The 22,029-nt window shown below is 47.1% G+C and overlaps 1 protein-coding gene across 1 annotated transcript in view; it reads left to right on the top strand.

Moving 5' to 3' along the window:
• SLC24A3 (solute carrier family 24 member 3) overlaps window positions 1-22,029 on the top strand; it is a 492,589-nt gene that overhangs the window by 434,855 nt on the left and 35,705 nt on the right. Inside the window, exons 8-10 of the mRNA XM_027623076.2 lie at window positions 8,240-8,265; window positions 15,346-15,399; window positions 20,526-20,659. Of these exons, the coding sequence (XP_027478877.1) occupies window positions 8,240-8,265; window positions 15,346-15,399; window positions 20,526-20,659 (214 nt within the window). The remainder of the gene's footprint in view (window positions 1-8,239; window positions 8,266-15,345; window positions 15,400-20,525; window positions 20,660-22,029) is intronic.

The following is a 22,029-nucleotide window of genomic DNA, read 5'->3' as shown; positions in this document are numbered from 1 at the left end:
CTTTGGAAGTTACTGTTTCAAAAGGCATGGCTTAGGGATGGCATAAATGGATGCAACTCTCTGTTTTGCTGAATTCTGGAATGAGATGACCATTCCCAGAAAGAAGAGGTGATGAGGTGGAAGGCAGAGATCTCCCCGGAGCATGGACTCAGCATGTCCACTCCCAACAGTGAATTGCCCACACTGGTTTCTTTCTCTGTTTTCAGCACAGATGCCTCTTGGACTCTGTGTGAAATAACTTGTCTTGGGTCGGATTTATCTGAATATGCCCAGGATTTAAAAAAAAAATGTAATTGTTGCTAATAATGTGTGAGGAAGTAAAGAGTTTTGTTTCTTTGGGCTGCAGGTGATGCTCACCCAAGTGGGGTCTTAGGCAAAGCTGTCCTCTGCCCCGTGTGTGGCCCGTGAATCACAGAGCTGAGCCAGCCAGACACCCAGGCTGCCACAGCTCTGTATTTCCCTCAGATGGCAACAAGATGCAAAAGCCAGTGACTCTTTGCTGTTACTTGCAGATTTGGACTGTGTATTTACAGCCTAGCTGTGAAGGCTGGAGTTTTCTGATTTTGAGAAAAATTACATTTCTCCACTGTTAGGAAGTAATGGCAGAGATAAAGCTTGAGTCCTCAGGGTTTGGTCTTGGGTCTTCTTATTTTTACCCATGTTCCGCCAACTTCTGTACGCCCTGGAAACACCCAGCATGCTTATCTAAAAAGTGCAACCCAGAGATCTTAATCCAGTAAGTTCTGGGGTAGGATGCACGAAGTTCCACTTTGGCCAGATCTGCCCTGCCCCTCAGGGGATTCCGATGCACCACACTCACTTCCAGAAACTCAACTGCAAATACAGTTGTACACCATTTCCTTGGGATAGTCACCTGCTGTGTGGTGATGATCGCTTCTGGAGGAAATGTTGAGATTCTCCAACACAAGGCATCATGGCAGCTTGTTTGTCTGGATTGCTGACTGCTATTCATTCTCAGGGTCATTTTCACATGATACCTGAAACCGGGGTGAGGAGTAGAACAGTGTTCCACACAGAAGCACAACATTTAGCAAAGTGCATTTTTCAACGTCCCCAGATCTCAGCATCCCCAGGCTGCTGCTTGTTTTTGTCAGGGTGTTCTATTCTTCTCCTTCTGCATTTTCCCCAAATGTTAAGAAAATCACTTTTCTTCTGGCCTTCCTTATAGAATATTAGGCTTCTTTAATAGGACCCTGCAGTGGGCACTTAAAATTCCTGTATTTAAACACTTTCTTCCTATCCACAAATAATTACTAACCATCCGTACAATTTATTTTAACTATTAGGGTTTGTTTTTTTTTTTACCCTTTTGCCCTTTTTATGGTTCTGAAATGTTTAGAAGACAGAATTGCCAGTCTCCAGAGGTGATGCAGTAAAGAGCTCATTCACCTAGAGGGCAAGTCCGGACTAAGTGGGTGCATGAGAAGCACCTAAGTGGGACCAGATGTTGCTTCTTTGTATATCCCTGTGAGAGCCCCTACAGCCCCTTCAACCCCATGCAGAGGAGCCCCAAGAATGAACCATGGGGCTGGGGGACCCAGAGAACAGGGGAGAGAGCTATGGGAGGGATGCTTATACTGCTGGGCCAGGAGAGTGCGGACAGTCGCAATTACCTGGGTCTGAAGCAGGTTTGAGCTGGAGAAGACCGGAGGGCAAACACACACTGAAAACAACAGAGCTTAAGACTGTTAACTTAGAGACAAGAGACTTGTTCCCTTGGGCATTTGGGTTTTACCTACCTTGGCTCTGTTCTCTTTTCTGGTGGGTTTGGTGTTATCTTTCAGGGAGAAAGCAGAAGAAATTAGGAACGTGTTACTGTCAAAAGCAGTTATGATATCAAAAACATGCAGTGTGTGTCTCTCTGCCCTGCCTGCCCCATCAGGCGTCCCCCCTTTAGCCCTGGTGACATCCTGTACAGCGAAGCCTCAGGCCCTGGGGAAGCTGGACGAGGCCCAGCAGACTCACCCCATGACTGGAGTCTCTCTCTGCAAGACAAGTGTCACATTTTAGGTCCTGAAAGCATTCTGGGTTCTTTGCAGGATGTCCTTGTGTGCATCTATCCAGCAGATAGTCTGCACATCCTCACAGACCCTCTTGCTGCTTCTCTCCCGTTCAAGTGACCCACCCCCGACCGATGTCCACCACCACAGGCAGCTCTGCCTAGCCCTACCCTTTCTCCAAATTCCAGCAGGCCCCACAGCCTCTTTTATTGAAATGTTACTATAATTTACATAATCATGTAATTTACATAAATGCAAATGATTCATTACATCCTCCGTCTAACAGCTGCCCTAAAAAGGAATACTTTATTTTTACTCTCCATCTCTGCTTTGAGATCCGGGATTGAGAGCAGTAAGAGAAGGGAAACCTCCCGGGGGGAGTGGATAGGCCTCGGAGACAGGTTCGGATCGCTGAACTGGCTCACAGATCCAGAGTCAGGAATGCTGGCTACTCCGAGAGGGACCAGGTGGGCCACTGGCACCAGTTGGGGGCCCTCGGGGCCCCCTGAGCACAGGCACAGTGGCAAGGCCCCTCCGAGGTAACGCTTCCCTCTCTTCCTCCAGGGGGCTGATCGCAGTCCCCCCTCTTGAGTGATTTTGCGGGGACAGAGAGAGACAACTTAGCTGGCCCAGCCACCAGAGGTGGCCTGGGCGACACCATCCAGTTGTGTAGCCACTGGGCACATGTGGCTATTGAGCTCTTGAAATGCAGGGAATGAAACCAGGAACTGAATTTTAATTTAATTGAAATTTATGTAACCACGTGCAGCTAGTGCACACCATACCAGATAGCACGGTTGTAGACAGCAGATCCGTCCAGAGAAAACATATGCACATTCTCACAGGCATCCCCGAGTTTTAACCAGCATAGACTCGGTACTTACTACAGGCCTGGGCACGATCCTGGGTCTGTCCATGAAGAACTTCTAGTTCAATACTCACGACTCTGCCAGCTAGCTAATTACATGAGTCCCATTTTATAGATGGCAAAACTGAGGCCCCAGAAATTCAGGGATTTGCCCAGGGTCAGGGAGCTGCAATAGCTCAGGTTTGCCAGAGCAGGTATCTAAAATGGTACATCTCCACCCTCCCCCACCTCCCGGCCCTGGCAAAGAATTCGGATTTCCCCTCCAGTAAAATCTGCCTCTTCATCTTTGAAATCATCCTGATTTACCCTCGCCTGCTGTGCAGTCCACCAGTAGAGAGGCATGCCTCCTGCACTTAACTTCACATGTTCAGACTGAAGGGAATAGCTTCTGCCTTCCCCCTCCTGATTCCTCTTTCCTTAAGACCGCTGATTGTAAATGATCCAGAATCTTCTTATGTCACCCTATCCATGAGAGAAAGACATCTCACGGTAGTTGATGACGGTCCTTCCCCACCCCCCCCCCCGACCTTCACGCTGGCCTCCATCCAGGGCCCTGCCCCTCTGGCTCACCACCCTCCCTTCTTGGACCCCTTCCTTGCAGGGAGTTAGCCTCTTCTCTCTGATTCAGCGACATTCATGGTACCCCTTTGTTACATCTCAGCTCTCCTTCTGGGAAAGCGAGAACTAACCACGGTAGCTAGAAGAGTCTCAGAGGGAATGAAGGTGAGAATTTTTTAAGTTCCTTGAACAAGTCAGCTGTGGTCATACAAAGGGTCGCCTGTGTCCTTATCCCTGCCACTCAGAGAAAGAAGGCCGTGCCCTAAAGGCTGCTGGGGTGTACCAGGAAGCTGGGCCTTCCTTGCGCTTGGTCCTGGAGCAGGGACGTGGGTCAGGCAGACGGAGGGATGCACAGAGGATCCTCTTCTCTCTCACAAGGAAAATGACTTGGAGGTTTCAGTTATATGCCTGTGTTTGGTTTCGCACCGCTCAGCAAATATAGCCCTTTGGGTTTGGCAACTATCCTCCCCTGTATCCTAAATCCATCCCCTTATCTGCTTTCCTTCATCCCGTAACCTGCCTCTTCATATTTATGTGAGGTGACCAGCTCTGCTCAAGCCCTGCTTTGAGGTAGTCCTTATCTCCTACCCTCCTGCAGCCCGCACCACTGTCGTGGCCCGGCTAGAGATCCCAAGGTCGAAATTCCTGTCTAACTTTCAAGTGTAAACCATATTGGTGCTTAACAGCAGCTTTCCAGTGCATTCCATTGGATTCCTCTCCTCAGAAGGAACGCCATCTGCACCCCCAGTCCCCAGAGCTGAGGAAGTCAGAAATCCCATTTGGGCACATCTCATGAGGGAGCCTCCATGCTGTTGAGTGAGAAGTCGGGGGGATGGGGAGGGGGGAGTGCAGTTTCCATTTCCAGCTAGGGAGGGACGATTTTTGAGGATTTTAGTGTCTTGAAAGAGAATGGTGGTGTTGATTGTCTCCTATTACTTTTGCTGCTTAAAATTCTAATGGTGCCAGTGATTATAACACAAGCTATGGAAATCGTAGGTTCTTCAGTGCGCCTGCTTCTGCTCCATGGTTGCAGCGTAGAGTAAGCCACTCCATGGACTGACACGCAATGTGGGGACAGCCACCTGCCTCCCTGCTCAGAAGCCAGCCCGGCTGTCTGCTGCCCACACACCAGGGCGACTGCTGGACCGTGTTTTCCCTGCTCTTCCGTCTTGAGCAGGCCACTTCCTTAACAGTTCCCTGGGACGCTTGGTCATCCAGGGATTCACCTGCCTGATGTAAGCCTGTCTCTCTTAGGAGAATTCTAGAGGAGACACCAGGGCTGAAAGCTGGTTTCCATGGTACCCAACTGTTTCTCTGAGGCCTGAAGGAAAAGAGTGGTTTGTTGTTGTTGTTGTTGTTGTTGTTGTTGTATTCAAATTCGCTCCTGTATGTTCACGTTTAGCTTGTCTGTGGAACACGTGGAAAGCTTAAGGGTGAAGCCAGAGGGGTAGCTTTGGATGAATCATATTGGAGTCAGAGAGCAGGTCCCCTGACCAGTTGTGTGCAGCAAATCTGGGGCCCAGATACCAGTTAGCACCACCCGCATGTGGTCACAGGGGGCAGCACCAAACACAACCAGCAAAGCCAAAGAGCTACCTTCCCAAGCAAGACTTGTTTTCAGAAACCCAACTGAGATAAGGGCGAGTCAGTTCCAAAGTCCACACAGGAGGTCCCTCAACTGCAGCATGTCCTGGGGTTTGAGTGGTGGCATGAGTTGAGGGACCTGCCTGTCCCCAACTCAGAACGTGTCCTGCCTCCAGAACGTGGGCTGAAGACTCCGTTAGGAAGCCCTATGTCTTGAGGTGTTTACCCTCTTCCCAGGAGGTTTAATGGAGCCTTGAAATGGACTTGATCTGACTTCCTTCCAATCGCCCTCACAGCCTTGGCAGAGTGGACAGGCGGAGGGTAGGACGTGAGCACCACCTAGTGGTTACCAGGTGGAAGTGGGGGCCCAATTTCTTGTTTCTGACAAGTAACTATATAAATGATTTCCGGGGGTTTTCTACCCTATTAAGGCTGCTGTAAGGAGTGGGACAGTTGTTTCGTCTTCTTTTACCCACAGATAGAACATGTAAATAAAGAAGGATATGCAACATTTGTCATAAAATAAAATAAAATAAAATAATATCTTAGCAAAGTAACAGATCCGTTCCCTGAAACCATCAGCAACATCAAGTGAGAAAGTCGCCTGTCCTTGTCATTTTAGGACTTTTCAGACCGAGTAACCCCAGCATTCCGCCAGGGTGGTCCAGGAACCAGAAGGAACATTCTGTGAGCAGTGTCGGTTTGCTCATTCTCGGTCTTCTGAGTGGGGGATGATCAGCGGCTCGGCCTCATGCAGGTGCCACCAGCAAGGCCCAGACGCATTCATAACTCACCATCCCCTCCTTTCCCACCACCAGCAGTCCTGTTTCCATGTAGATTTCCTTAAAGGCCTGACTTCTAGTTCCTTTTCTCTATTTTACTGTTCTTCTTTTGAGTCCTCTCATTTTTCCTCCCAGTCCTCTAGAAGAAGTCAGGTAAATTCCAGGCGGTATTTGCTTATTAGCCACCGGGCAGCTGAGGGCTTCTGACTCTGAGTGGTCAGTGAGGGAGCGCCCCTGCGTCAGTTATGTGGAGGCTTCCAGATCATCTGCATTTGTTAAGACTTGTAGGGAGACCATGGGCAGTTGTCTTTGCCCGCCTCCCTCACCACTATTCCCACCCCCGACTTCCCTGGCCACCGCCTCTACCTAAGCTTCAGACTCATGATGTTCTGTCCTTAATTGTGTATCTAGTCCAGACCCCACTATTTCCTGATTTATTGTGTCCTCTGTAAATTTCATTCTCATTTTGGGATCCTTTGCACAGTTCAGCCTATGCTGATTTTTCCCCATTGATATGATCAGTGAAATAATCGCTAAAGACCCATTGATCTGTGCCCCCACCTGTCACTCAGATGGCATAGAATAAGGGCTTCCTGAAAGCTGCTTTTATATTATAGGGTATCACCTGCCTTCCCTGATAGACGAAAATTAAATTGGCGCTTTAATAAAGTCTTTACCAGTATCTCGTGTTCTCTTAAGCGGCCATGAATTGATTGCTCCAGCACGATGCTCAAGACTGATGCTAAATTAACTTCTATTAATAGAAACGTTTTCCACCTTAAATCATTTGTTCTGTTCCCTGATTTCTTGACGATTTTTTTTTTTAAGCTGGGGATGGTACAAAAGGATCCGTGAATGCCTTCCGGGTGGACTGCATACCATCCAACCTGGATCGTGGGATGGTTTCCTTTATTTCTTTAATTATCTTCCCATTCTGACTTGACATTTTCATCCAAATGTCAACCTGTTGAATCTGATAACAAGAGTCACAAAGCTGCTGAAGCCAACGTCTTCTTCAATGTCTTGTCAGGAAGTGTGAGCTACAAATAAGTGGGTCCCCTTTCCTCTCATCTTCTCTTTGCGGCTTTGGGATAATTGGAGAGAGGTCCTTTCTGGTGCCTTCAGAGCCACACCTGCTCAGCTGTGCGGCTTTCTCTCCATGTCTCACAGCTGCTGCTTATTATCATCTCCAGGGACTGAAGCAATGCCCACGTCTTTGGTTGAGTTTACAATCTCCATGCCATAATGACCCCTTGCACCCAGAGGTTTTTGCCTTGGAGTCTCCAGAGGGCCACGGGCCCCAAAAGAAAAGCGCTAAGAGCTTGTCGTACCCAGAGCAGTCATATCCCGTGAAGGAGGAAAGAGCGAGCTATGAAGCAACCCTCAGCTTCCACTTGTTTTCAACAGCGTGCCATCGATGTGTCATGGAAAGAAGACTTAAGAGCCAGGCCTGAGTTCTAGAACCAACTCTGCAGCTAAATAAGCACCCTCAGGAAAATTCCTCATGTTCTCTGTGGCTCCATTTCCCCGTACAAATCAAAGGGCCAGGATGACACCACTTTCCCCCCGAAAGTGAGAAGGGATTTGGGCTCTGGCTTAAGTGGGCAGGGAATGTCAGTTTGGCACTGTTCCGTCTTTCCAGCAGCCTCTGACCCTTGCGAATCTCCTTGAACAAAAGGGCAGGTCTGTGGCCCAGGGCATGGGCAGCCCGCGGTGCCCCGCTGGGATGTGCAATCACTGTCATCACTGCATTGACTTCCCACCCTCTGCAGAGGGCGGCAAGCGGAGTGGAGTCTCTGATTCTGGGTGTGATGCAGAGTTTTCTTTGAAAGTCAATTCTTTTAAGGAAACAAATAGGTCAACCGAAAGAAAAATATTGAGTACATAGAAATCCGAGGGCTTGCGTAAAAGCTTGAAGGTGCTGTAGAGTGCCCAGAGACATGCAGACGTCTTACAGGTGGCCCCCAAGTGGCTAATGTTTGGAAGCACCTGCCAGGCTCCCCTATCCCCTTCCAGATCTAAAATTCGACAGCGCATCGTGCTCTGCACAGAGGGGTGGTGGTGCTTCTCTGCCCCTCCACCGTTGGACAGAAGTTGCAGAAAGGAAGGGATGACCCTGTGCTTCTCCCCTCCACAGCGTGCCGCCCCAGCCTGCCAACAGCACCTCCTTCCACTAACATTAGCCAGAAACAGAACCAGCACAGAAGGAAGTTTATCTGCAGATTCTTCATGTTGCAGGCCAGCCGCAGCCTGATTTTCGCCAAGCAGGCTACGTGGGGGGGGACAACGTGCAGTCGTAAAGTGTGTGTGTGTGTGTGTGTGTGTGTGTGTGTGTGTGTGCGCGCGCGCGCGCGCACCCGCGCGCGGACCTTGCGTGCACGTGTGTGCGCGTGTCTAATAGTCTGTCCTTTTTATTTTTTCTACAGTTCATTTATGACGAACAAGTTTCCTGGTAAGTGCCTCTTTTTCCCTTCCAGTTTCCCCTGGCTGTGTTGCGGAGCCGAATATATGGAAGACCAGTCAGGGTTTAGAAAGAAAGGGGAATGTCAGGGCAGCTTGGAACAACCAGCACCTCTTGGGACCCCTCTGTGGACCTCAACAAAGACATTAGATTAGCTTTCACAGAGCAGAGACCTTTTCCCCTGGGCTGGGGTGGTGGCCTTCCTTTGGGAGGCTAATATCCCACTGTCTTTGTCACCCAGGTTAGTGACAAACTTAGCTGGCCTCCTGCAGTCAGTCATTTGCTGGGTCCTGGTTAGGATTTGACTGGTCTTTACAAATCGTATCCAGACCGCGTTGGCATATTCCAAATATGCCATGTATGTCTCAGGAACCAGAAATGGAGGCACTTCCGTTATCCTTAACCCATTAAAGTTCTGCCTGACATTTACGACGATCTTCGATCTCTGAAAAATCAGTGACTTTTTTTTTTTTTTGATAGATACAAAACTTTAGCCAGGTTACGTCTATGGGAACATTTGTGTTTGGGCCAACTATCCAAATCCCCATTTCTCAGGTGGGTTTTGAGCAAGTCAGATATCTTTGGAATAGAAATAGAAATTGGGTGCATTGTGCATTCTTGCTTCGTTTTTCTCAAATATTTGATCTGTAGATATAGAGAAATATGAAATAGCATCTTAGGGATAGTGTGGCAGTGTAGCTAGGTAAGTAGACCAACTTTTGTGGTATTATTTAAAGCTAAGAGTGAGCCTTTGGCAAAATGCGCACTAGCCCTTTGTGGGAGTGACAGCTCTTTGTCTTAGGATCTCTGATTTTCAGAATTTGGGCATGGTAGAGGAACTTGCCCCATTGATGGTGAATGTAATTCACCATGCCAAGGTATTAAAGTGTAGTTTTGCCAACTCTCTCTCCTCTGTCCAGGAGGGGCAAGGAGGCCACTAGGAGAACTTGCTTTAAGAATCATCATCCATGGGGCGCCTGGGTGGCTCAGTCGTTAAGCGTCTGCCTTCGGCTCAGGTCATGATCCCAGGGTCCTGGGATGTGAGCCCCGCATCGGGCTCCCTGCTCCGCGGGAAGCCTGCTTCTCTCTCTCCCACTCCCCCTGCTTGTGTTCCCTCTCTCGCTGTGTCTGTCTCTGTCAAATAAATTAATTAAAAAAAAAAAAAAAAGAATCATCATCCATATATCAACCCATTACAAAACAAGAAGGTCTTCTTTGGGAAGCCTGGACCAGCAGGCTAAAAGGGATTAGGGTGTCAGGTCAGAGGTCAGGGAGAAGCTCTTCATGGGATCTGCCTGGACAAGGTCGCCAAGCAGAGTGGTGACATCTTCCCACCATGTCCTTAGGGATGAAGTGCAGCACAAGAAAACTTACAAAACTGTTCTCACTCCAAATGATGGCATGCCACCGCTCTGCCTTAGCAAATAGTAGATGCTTACGTGTTGCTCAGTGTTGCTGCTCTTAGCTCACAACACTGCCATAAAGACAAGTTATGATTGCAGTCGATCTTGGAAATTTTTCTGCTGTTTTTGCACAGAAAACCTTAAGAAGGGATAGCTATGGTGGCTTAGTGTTGGTTTTTCTTAGAGCTCTCTCTTTTCTCTACCTCCCTGGCTTTGCTGATGAAAGCCGGCCTATTTCAGTCCTCAAAATGTCTTTTAGGATCTTTCAGATGGTGTGGATCAAGAAAGGGAGAGACTGTTTCCTCTGCATTCCAAAGGCCAAATCTCCTGTGGATGTTACGAGGTTAGAACCCCGGGCCTGCGCTGAAGGGCTCAGAGTCTGAGGTCCTTGGGCCCTTAGCCTGAGCACTGAGGCTCCCACGTGGAGAAGGAGATAGGAAGGCCATGAATGAATGAGTTGCAGATTCCCAAGTATGTTTCATTCCAGCCTGGGCTGGGTTAGAATCCTAACTCATGCACAGGAGTAGCTGCAGGGAAGAACAAGGGGGAGGCTTCAGGGCACCAGGACATCATTCCCAGACTGCTGGCCTGTTACGTAACTATTGTTATTATGTGGATGTGCTGACGGAGGACATTCTTCACATGAGTGAGGCCGAGAGATTAAAGTCTGCACCACTGGCCCATAACTGCTCTGGGACTTCCAGGGATCTCAGCTCCTCATTTAAATGCAAAATATATTGAACTTTAAGGTATTTTTCACTGTCCACCGAAAATACTGGGTATTTTTCATACTCCGCCAACCACAAGCATTTGTTTTGCTGAAAGGGTGTGCCTAGGAGCTGACTTCTCTGATTTCTCCCTTTAACGCCAGATTCTTCAACCTGTGCAATTAAAACACAGCAATACTTCACAAATACCTTTAACAGTGAATTCCATTCCTTGTTGTAGAACATTCCATCATGTCTTAGCGATTTCAAGGGCGGTAACCGAGTCATCCCAAATCCTCAAAAGCAAACTAATTCACTTGTGTATCTTTTGAAACGAGAGTACTCTGTAGGACTAAAGGAGCCTTGTCGAGTACAATACACAGGGGCAAGACTTCCCCATCATCCACAGCTCAGATGCCTTTACCACTCCTGAATCAGCATTCTGCAGCAGATCTCAAGCATCCAGGGAAGGGCAGGCAAAAGGCTTTTACAGCAGAAAACCAGCTCCAGTGGGTTAAAGAAACGGTGGTTTATTTTTCTTACATAACAAGTACCCCAGCTGTTGGTGGTATGATGGCTCCGCATTTCTCTTGGCCTCTCCCTCATGGTCCCAGGAGGCCTGCTGCAGTCCCAAGCATCAAGTTTGGATTGAAGGCAGGAAGGATGAAACAGGAAGAACACCTTTCCACCTTATATCTCCTTGGTCCCCACCATGGCCAGGTGGGATAGAATTACAACTCTAGACCGATCATTATTTATCCTGGAGATGGACCCACCCTCCTTCAGATCCAGCAGTCCTCATTTGCTGTCTCAACCTTGTAGGCTTCTATTAGCAAACAAAAGGCAGGTGAATATATGTTTGGTGCTTTTCAGTTAGATAACTACCCCTAAAGACATTTAAAATAGAAAGCATCAGAGATCCACCAAGTATGAAGGATGTTCAACCTGAATCCATAATGACAGCTCAGCAAGGCCCACCATATTGCCAGAAGGAATTTAGACTGTATCTTCAGTGAGTCTGAAGCCCTGACAAGAAAACAAAAAGATCCAGGTTGATATTCTTGTTTCTTCTTTGAACCTCAAGCTGTAACTTTGGGAGAGAAAAGAGAGCCTGGGGACGTGACCTGCAGAATATTTACCTGTGTGGCACTTGGAACCAGCATTGAGTGTTCTGGACCACAGTTAGGAAAGCAGAGCCATGCCCTTTGGGTGAGAATGGGGAGGAACAGGAAATAAGCCTCCCAATACAGGAAAGAACAATCTTTGGCAGGAGAACCAGGGGCCAGTTGAAGGTGGTTTCAAATGGAAGTTTGTGGGAAGGGAAAGAACAAACCCAGATCATGCCACAAGACCAGATCCTTGGAGGACAGTGGATGAGCTGTGGTCAGGAGAGGCAGGTGGAGAAGTGTCCCTGGGTCAGCGGGGGAGAGAAGGGGGACAAGAGCTGTATGACTTTAGAGGTCTGCATGTGGAATCTGTCCAGTTCCACCACTGTTTCCTAAACACCTCCTGAATGTGAGGCTCTGTTCCAGAACCAGAAATAGAACACAGAACCAAACTCGGCCCTCACCTTGGGGCTCTCTGGGACTAGAGAGGAGGCAGACAGGAGACATGTAATCACGGGGTCATTTGGAGACACTCATGGCACGGGGAGGGCGGGGGCGGGGGGCATCCCCGGGACTCTGAAGAGCATTAAGCCAAGACTGGATCAAACACTCAGGCCCTAAAGCAGAGAGGACAGCAGCTGGCTAGTATCAAGGCCTCACAGAGCCTCATGTATTTCCTCTGGAGGAAGCACTGGATGAGCCCTGAGTCTGGGCGCCCACCAAGCAAACCTGAAATGTCAGCAGAAGCAGAGAACACCCATCTCACAGGCATCCCTGAAATCTAACAAAAGAGAACTTGAACACTGCAATAGAAGGGCTTGTTTTGAGGGGAAAAACAAACAAACAAACAAAAAGGCCTAAAGGAATTAGAGAGTATCCATCTACCTGTTTACAAAGTGCTGGACTTCATTCAGCCTAGCTGAAATATTTCATGATGTGGGTCTGTTTTCTGGTGACCCCTTCCTGAGTCTGTTAAAATGCATCCAAGTTACATGGCATCCCTTTGGATCTCGAGTATCTCTGCCTTCAAAATGAACACTGAATAAGCCTCATTTTTCCCAATTAACTTCATGCCACACATACACTGGTTTCAATAAGGACCATGTTCAAGAGTTGTTTTGCAACTGAAAATGGATTTCTTTTAAAGATTTTATTTATTTATTTATTTATTTATTTGAGAGAGAGCAAGAGAGAGAGTGAGAAACAGCATGAGAGGGGAGAGGGTCAGAGGGGGAAGCAGGCTTCCCGCTGAGCAAGGAGCCTGATGTGGGACTCGACCCCGAACTCCGGGATCATGACCTGAGCCTAAGGCAGTCACTGAACCAACTGAGCCACGCAGGCGCCCCTGAAAATGGATTTTAAAGGAAGTCTCACCCTGTGCAGATGAGCTGAGGGCTGCTCTGTGCTGTGGGGAGAGGAGAATAGTGGGCCCCCAGGGAGGGAAGATGAATCAGCTGTCAGGGGATCTGTTCTAAGTCTCTGGAAAATGAGAAATGGGATAGCTGAGGTGGGCATCAAGTATGAGGAGTGCTGTCAAGTGACTGCCTGAAACAGGCATTAGTAAGCAATGAATAAATAAATAAACAAGGGAAGCACAGACTGGCCAGCGGTTTAAAGAACATACACAAGGTCATGTGATAGAAAGTGAAGGAGTAGGCAGGGAAGACGTCTTGGAGGAGGTGGCATTTCCACGGGCATTTGCAGGATAAAAGGGGCCAGCCAGGGAGTGAAGGGAAGAGTATTCTTGGCAGGAGGAATAGTGAGTGCAAAGACCCTGTGGAGAAGGAAAGAGCTTCTGGTGTGTGAAAAAGAAGGGAGGCCAGTGTGGTGAAACACAGAGGGGGCACAGACAATTGGTCGAAGCAAAAGAACTGGGTTTTACAGAGACAGGGCACCTTTTGTTTTTTCTCCTCAAGTATGTTGGGAAGCAGCTGGAGAGCTTGAAACAGAAGAATGACATGATCCAGTAGCCTCGCGGACACCAGTTCAGAGCTGCCATTCAGGTGGCCTAGCGGGTAGCAGTGGGGAGGGCAGAAGCCAACAATTCAGGAAATATTTTGGACGTGGGGTTCTGAGGGATGTGAGGTGAGGGTCAAGGAGGGCTCCCGACTGATTTCCAGATTTGGAGCTTGACTGGGCAGGGAGTGGTACAGTTGACTGAGCATGAAGCCGGGAAGTAGGAATTCTGGATTCTGCTCTGACGTGCATTTAGATGCCACGTGGAGAGACCATGTTGACCTTGGGTATAAGCCCCTGCGCTGGGGAGAGGTGCGGGGTGGAGGTGTCAGCTGGTGTTTACGGCAGGATGATGAGATGACGTCATCTAGGTAAAAAGAGAAGAGGGTCTCATATTTGGAGTTTCACCTGAGGAAACGGAGGAGGCGGAAGGAAGGAGAAGGTAGGGGATGACAGAAGGAAAAGCAGCCGTGCAGCCTCTCAGAAGTCGGGGGAAGAACATGTTGCATGCAGGAGGACAGGTGGTCAGCCTACAGATGCTGCAGGGAAGTTGAACAGGGTGGCCGAGAACCATCCCTGGGCACGTGCACATGGAGGTGGCTAGTGCCCTGGACCAGTGTGTCAGGGGATGGATGGCTGTGGACGTTAGACTCAAGGAATTTGCCAAGTGAGTGGGAAGTGCTGCGGGGCAGTGCACGCAATGCTTTGAGAAGGTTTGCTGAGAGAGGAGCCAAGAAATGTGGTGGAGGTGGAGAGATTTGGAGCCCCTGACCTCTCTTAGTAGCAGCAAGAGCACTTGTATACCAGATACGCACACACACACAGTTTGCATAGTGATTCTGAACCGATGTGCGGGACTGACTTACTGTGACAGGTGGACCCAGCCTTCCCTCCTACAGCTGTCTCACTGCTTTCCAGCACTTCGGGGTTATAAACACCACTGCAACAAAACCCCTGTGTGCGGCCTTTTTAAATTTGACCACATATTTCCCCAAGGGTCAATTTTTAGACACAGAACTTGAGAAGAAAACAGGAAGGGAAGGCATAACCTAGAATTTCTTCATAGACCATTCTCCAGTAACCTTTTCTCAAAACCAGAATTACTCCCTCAATTCTATAGCTAAAAGGGGAGCTTAAAAAATAAATTCCTTGGTTTTTGAAACTGGAAGTTACTAAAATGAATAAAATAGAAGTATTCAAATTATCCGAAGTTCAAGGTACATTCCAGTGGGTTTATTTTTTACTTTCTCTTGACCATTTTCCACTTGACCATTCTTATCCTTCCTGCTGGCACCTTCCCTGCCCAGGTGTCCTTTCTTCCTCCTTCCCTACCTCTCCCTCCCTCCCTTCCCCTCCCTCTCTATCTCCCCCCTCTCCCTTCCTGTCTCCCTCTCTCTCTCCCTCCCTCTTCCCCCCCCTTCCTCTCCCAACCTCCTCCTTCCCTCCTTCTCCCTCCGCCCTGCCCCTCCCTCTCTCTGTATGCCTTGTTCCTCCTATCCAGCAATCCGTGGGTCACCCCTGTGAATTCCTCTAGTTTGCTCTTTGTAAATATATCTGAATAGTTTTGCTGAACGATTAAACGGTGGATGGATTCATAAATACAGGCCTATAATCAGCAATATTATGGTAGACTTGTGCTCTCACAGAACTTCTGGGTGAGTGAATAATGGAAGGGAAGGAGCATTTTCCTTTTGGGTAGAAAAGGAAAATAAAGCCCATTGAAAGCTGTGTCTGCAGACCAGGAAATACTTGTAACCAGTCTGCACATGTGCCTTGTCCTCGCCCTGCTTACCAGGTGTAGCTGCCCGTCACGTGGTATGGATGTTTAGAGATCGACTGGTATATTGCCCATCTGCCTGTGGTGACTTTCTGTAACTAGCCATTCTTGGTTTTACCCAGGTGGGAGTCTTTAGTCCTCGTACTGATGTATCTCATCTATATCGTCATCATGAAGTAAGTAAAATGCCTTCTCGGTTTTCTTTGCCAAAACTCTTCCTACATCGAGAATGATGGGATAATGTGGAAAGAGGAATGGGGGCAGGGCAGGTAGTGGGCTGGCTTTCAGTGCTGATGATCACAGACTCCTGGGTTCCCTCAGCAACCTGCTGTGCAGCACTGTAAGTTCTGATTCGAAGCAACAGCAAAGGCCCTTCAAAACCTCATGTGATAATGGAATCAAAGCTTTAAGGGTTTAATTGGAGAAATCTCTCAAACCCTTGTACCCTTTTTAATACCTAGCAACCAAGCTTTGGGCTGTTTTCACTCTCTTTCGTAACAGGAAAGGAGGTAAAATTCACTAAGTCATGCTTCTATATAGGGTGACAAAGATGGGACCAGAGCTAATTAAGAGATGACTAAAACCATGGATCAAATACCTGCAGACTTGCATTAGTCATATCATATTCGTCACCTACCACTGTGTAACAAATGAGCCCAAATGTAGTGTCTTAAAACTACAAGCATGTGTTATCTCATTACAGCTTCTGAGTCAGGCATCCAGGAGCACATAACCAGAGAGTTCTAGCTCGGGGTCTTCCTTGAGATCGTAGTTAAGAGGTTGGCCAGGGTGGCTGTCATCTACTTAACTGGGGCTGCAAAATGACCCATTTGTGCTGTTGGCGAGCTGATGCTGGCTGTTGGCTGGAGCCCTCAGTTTCTCAGCACGTGGGCCTCTCCTTAGGGCTAGTTGAGTGTCTCCACAGCACGAGAGCAAGTGAGTCAAGAGAGAGCACAAGAAGGACCCCCAGTGCCTTTTCTAATCTGGTCTCACAAGTCACATGCTGTCACTTCTGCCATATTCTGTTAATTAGAAGTAAGTCTAGCCCACACTCGTGGGATCTGCTTCACCATTTGAAGGGAGGAGTGTCAAAGAATTTGTGGATATATTTGAAAACCACCACTTCATAGGTTCTTTCCCCCGCCCCCAAGAGTCTGGGAGGCTTACTGTTTGTATCAAGAATTTTATTAGCCAGTATTTCCCATACCCTAAGGCAAAAAGTAAGCACCATGGCTATGAACCTGCTGGTTCATCTTTTTGCCAAGTACCATTGAGATGAGGAGCTTATAAATAATGTAGAGCCATTCCGTGCTGCAGCTGCTGGACCCCATGGGCACTGTTTCTTTCATTCCGAATTAACCCGTACTTTCCCCAGCATTTGTGACTACCTTCTCAGGGGGCAAGAAAGTACCACACAGTCAGAAATTGCCATTTAGACACATCAGGTAGCAGTCTGGAATTTGACATGTCAAATTGTCTTTGCTGTTAATGACAAAAAATAATTCTGGCCACTAGTGTCTGAGAGACCTATTTTGAGAAATCAGCATGGCCATCGGCAAACATTACACCAACAGTAAAGGTAGGAGCTGGTTCAGCTGATGTCCACTGTGGGCTGTAAGCAGGCTGTGGCCAGTCCACTCAATATGGCATCCAGCCTTCACCTCAGGAGCTGTCCAATGGTCAGTGTGGACTTGTTACTGGAAGAGGGTATTTCTAGAGTATCCTGGTGTGGGGTTACCATGGGATAACTGATGAAGAAATCAGGTGCTTTTACGACTACTCACCTTCCATTTAAAAATACCAATTGATGGGCTCCCATGAAAACCAGAGTTGGCCCAAAGGCCTTCCAGAGTTTCTAGACTCCTAAGGAAAAGCCTTTGAAGGCATGTTGCTCCTCCTTCTCTCAAATAGCAAAACCATTAGGGAATCAGTGCCACTATAGGAAGGTCTCAATAATACATACATCTTCTTTCAGTGTGTTTTAAATTTGATTATTTCAACTTTTTTTCTTGTAATATGTTGAGACCCTAAGTTTGAGTTCCCCAAAAGTCAAGAGCCCTTTTCTTCCCCTTTGAAAGGGTGAATCGGTCAATTATTCCGGAAGAGTTGACTGAGTGTCTGCTCTATACTCAACACTGGTCTTCGGTTTTGAATCCAAATTTAGAGGAGAGCATGGCCCATAGTGCATTCTGGGAGCTTCACAGAATAAGGAGGGCTTACACCAGAGTTGGCCCAAAGGGAAGGAAGGTTGAGGAATTTTGCTAGTATGCATCTTGTGACCAATGCACCCCTCTACCAAGCCATCATAAAGCCCATGAGTTGCTGGCAGGGCATGTGGATATTAAGATAACACAGTGAACAATTTCTCTCCTCTCCCCCAAACTATGCCCAACGTGAAAGCTAATGAAGTGTGTTTCTGCTGATGCCTCAACTTTCCCAGCCTTCCAGCTGTTCAAACCAGCAGGATACAAATAAAACAGGGAATGGCAGCTACTGTGCTCACAGAATTTTCTGCATAAATTCTGGTCCCAAGTTCTAAATTGAAATCTCTGCTCTTTAGCCATCCCTGTCCACAATCAGAGGCTTTAATCATGGGGTTTTATAAAATCTGATTTATAAAATTGCATGCTTCACAATAAAATAGCTTCAGGGTGCAAGCACAAAATTTAAAACATTCAATTAAAAATATAAAACTGAGTAGCAGCAGTTAAAACCCGCATATATTAGAGTTGTCAGCTGCCTCCTGGGTGGATGACTTTAAACATTCTGTCTGAAGGTCAAAAAGCAATTTCAGTTTGGCCAAGTAGATAGAAATCTTAAGGGAACATGAGGCTTACCTGGCCTTGGTGAGGATTGATTTCTGTACGTCTGAGTCCCTTCTTTGGGAGTTAGTCCCCAGGTGAGGCAGTGTAGTCTGGTGGTTGAGATCAAGAGTTGCACGTTCAGCCCTGCCTGGTCACACCTTACAGTCTGCCACTTGCCAACAGTAAGACCTTGTGCCCAGTTATTCTGCCATTTTGAATCTCTGTTTCCTCTCTTAAAAACAAGGTTCCTAATGCCTCCTACCACAAAGGTTGTTTGTAAGCATGAAATGGGACAGCATAGTTAAGTTACTAACTAGTATCTGACTTCAAGAAAGGTCTCATAATAAGACTAGACATAGTGTTATTACCTTGTTATCCAAATCCAAATAAATGTGTAACGCATGGTTGTACTTTCAAGGCAAAGCCTCATGCAAGTCGGTATTTCTATGGGGAAATGGATTTTGAGTCAAGATGACAGGAATTCTGCCTCTCCCCCATAGCTCTATCAGTAAGGCAAGACATTCTTCTTCAGTCTAGAAAGTGGGGAGACTTTTTCATTAAGAAGAATTTGAATATTTACAAAAGCCAGCAGAATGGTATGACAGCCCCCCATGCTCATCATCAGCCTGACAGCCACAAGACCACACCCCTATCCATTTCCTTCCCTCCATGTGGTGTGAAGCCCCAGACAGCATGCCAATTCATCTATAAAAACCTCAGGATATGCCTCTAAAAGGACTCACCTTTCACATAACCACCGCATGATAATCGCACCCAAGATTAATGCTATTTCTTCAATATAATTAAATATCAAATCGGTGTTCAAACTTTCAATGATCTCATGAATGCTCTTTTTTACAGTTTTCTTTTAATCTCCTAAATATTTTTAAAATCAGAATCCAAATAAATCCCACTCATTATCATTGGTTGCTCCAACTTTTAATCTATGAATCCCCCCTCTGGTTTTCTTTTTCTTTGCAATTTATTCTTTGATGAAGTTGGATTATTAGCTACACAGTTTCCTACAGTTTGGAAATTGTTGATTACATCCTGTACCGTGGTGTGGCCTGTTCCTTTGACCTCCATGTTTCCTGAATGCCAGCCATCAGTCCAGTTCAGGGTAGACTGTGTCCCAAGTGGTGGTGAGTTCTGCCACCAACAGGCACATTAATGTCTCTTGTCTCTCTGTGATGTTGGCAGTCCTTGATGCACAAGATCTGGCTCCATTATTTCTTTAGGGTTGCAAAATAGTGATGTTCTGGTTCTGTTCTCCCTCTCAGTATAAAGCCTGAGAGTGCCCCAGACTGCCCCAGGACTGGCCTACCCACTTCCCTTCTCACAGAAACCATCATCACTTTTGACTAGTTTTCTGTTCTCCCTCATGCCATGGAGGATGAACCGTAAGCTCCCAGGGAGTACAGGAAGGGACTGTCCAACCACAGAAGGTCCCTCCATCTGTACCATGATGGCCCACCCACCCAGAGCTGCTCTGACTGAAGAACAGGCATTGGTTACAGTGAAGAAGACTCCAGAGAGTCTGTAGCAGTAAAGGGGATGTGGAAGAGAAGCCTGTGTGGGGAAATGCAGCTTGAGTGGCCTACCAGCTGGCCATTTAGAGCTGCCATGACTGGCTGTGGCTCCTCTGGGAGGCCAGAGATCAATCTGGGGAACACCTCAATGGGTTATCCCATGGCCAATAAGCCACCGAGGCCTTTAGGTGTTCGAGTGGTGCAAAAAGCAGCAGTGACTTCCAAAGCCCTGGAAACTACCTGGCTGACTTTCCCCAAGAGTTTTCTAGGATTCCTCTTTGGGGGTCTTCCAGTATTAAAGATAAAGGGACCAGAACATTTAGATGCCAAAAACATGCTAGGAATTTATATAAGCTTCTTCCCTTCCAACACACATGTAAGAAGGACTATACAATGTTTTCACCCAGTTATTCTGGACAATCATAGCCCAGAATTTTTTCCTAAAGCCAATAGCCCACTGGACCTGGAATTATGGCCCAGTATGTACAGAGATTCACAGGACCCCAACCTGTGATCTTAAAAAACCAAACACAGAGACCTAGAGTGCCAGCCAGCCTGTAGCTTGCAGACCATGATGTACTGTGACACCTGCTCCTTCCCCCACCCAGGAGGCCCCTGACAGCAAAGGTCCTGGAGCCATGACTTTGCCCATCCTGCTGAGTCTCATCATGGCCCTTCCATGCACATACTGCAGGCAAGGGAACTCAATCCCGGGATGCCGCCACTGACCTTGAAAAGTTGCAAAGAAAGCAGTGTGTCTCTATTTACTTATGTGATGTTGGTTTTATTTTCACTTACCATATATCCTGAAATCAGAAAATAGGACAGATTGCATTTTTCTATGGGGACATGGAAGACAGAATAATAATAATGATAACTTGAGGCACGGGATCCCCCACAATGCACCTAGACTGAGAGCTGCAGGGCACACACAGCTGATGGACTCCTTCTGCTTGTTACTTTGTTCAGATATAACGCTTGCATCCATCAGTGCTTTGAAAGAAGGACAAAAGGTGCTGGAAACATGGTCAATGGCTTGGCCAACAATGCTGAAATTGATGACAGCAGCAACTGCGACGCAACTGTGGTGCTACTCAAGAAAGGTACCTATGGACAACCTGGGTCCCTGGAGGGAGCACTGGGAGGCTGCCTGGCTTTCCACCGTCACGGCCACCCCTGGGGTGCCGCAGCTGGTCTGGCGGGAGGTTGTCTGCGCCAGAGGAGACCAAGGGAGAGAAGCTTCCAGGCCTCCCTGCCTCCCTTTGGCTATATCCTGGGGCAGTCATACCTGGTGATGAGCCACCTGGGAAAGCTTCGTGGGAGTTCTTGGGCAAAATATTTGCTGGCAGTGACATGGGGGGTTTAGGACAGGATGTTAAAGGAGACAAGACCAGGGGTCTTGAGGTATTGACTCTGCCATATTTTGGCTATGTTACCATGAAGCAAATTAACGGAACCTCTGTGAGCTCAATTTTCTCTTCTGCAAAATGGGGATAATTATTGTAATGAGTAAAGGAGATAAAGTATGTAAAATACCCCATTAATGATAGTTGCTGTTAGTATATTATTATATCCACATTCATTTTCAGGCTACATTACCTCCGTTTCCAAGCTGCAAAATAACATAGAAAATTACCGCCTCCCTTTTTTTCCCAAAGTAATTCTTATATTCAATACATTCTCATTAAGCAGTTGATACACTAAGAGAACTAAGATAGTGCTCCCTAACAAAGAATATTCTTTCTTAGAGGAACACAGAAAATTATCATTTACTTTTGCCTTAGAATGTGTTTGGTTTCTCAATTGCTTTTAACCTTCTCTAAAAATGTGTGGGTTTATTTCTTCTTGGTCTCATATGGTTGCTTTGCAGGAAAAACACAAAAGAACTTTGAAAATCTATAGGTTATTCAAATCTGAGTTTGAAATCTGAGGTAATTATTAGAATGTGAAGATCGATTATTTGATACATTTTTCTAGTTATGTTTAACAAAAGACTTGATTATTCAGTGCCATCCCATATAAGGATTTCCTTGAATCTCTTCTCTTTTGGATAGTTTATAACCATAAAAGGAATACTCTTCGGGAACCAAAAAGAGGTACCTCATATTACTCAGTGTTTCCAGAGATCATTTCATGGTTTAGTGGCTTGGAAAACAGGGGTGACCACCAGGAGAGCGTGTGGCCAGGTACCTATGAGCTGTGTGCTCATATCACATTTTTGTAGAGAGGGGCCTTAGACCTTATTAATCAGGCCTTCCAGCAAATGTTGTGTAACAATTTGGGCCACTCTGGACCTTGGGCCTCTGTCACGTGGCCAGTTCACCTACCACCCCTTTGTCAGCCTTACTTATAGGCTGGGCTGCGGCAAGGTGCGCTTTCCCCCACTAAGCCCTCCACTTGGCACTAAAGTCATTTCTGCAGCTTTTAACAGCTCAGAACTTTGAACGTTGTTGACATTTGAAAGGCATAAAGG

Source organism: Zalophus californianus, chromosome 8 (genome assembly GCF_009762305.2).
Source record: "Zalophus californianus isolate mZalCal1 chromosome 8, mZalCal1.pri.v2, whole genome shotgun sequence".
NCBI lineage: Eukaryota > Metazoa > Chordata > Mammalia > Carnivora > Otariidae > Zalophus > Zalophus californianus.
The sequence above is the reverse complement of the archived record's forward strand: the minus strand, read 5'-3'. Positions and strand labels throughout refer to the sequence as shown.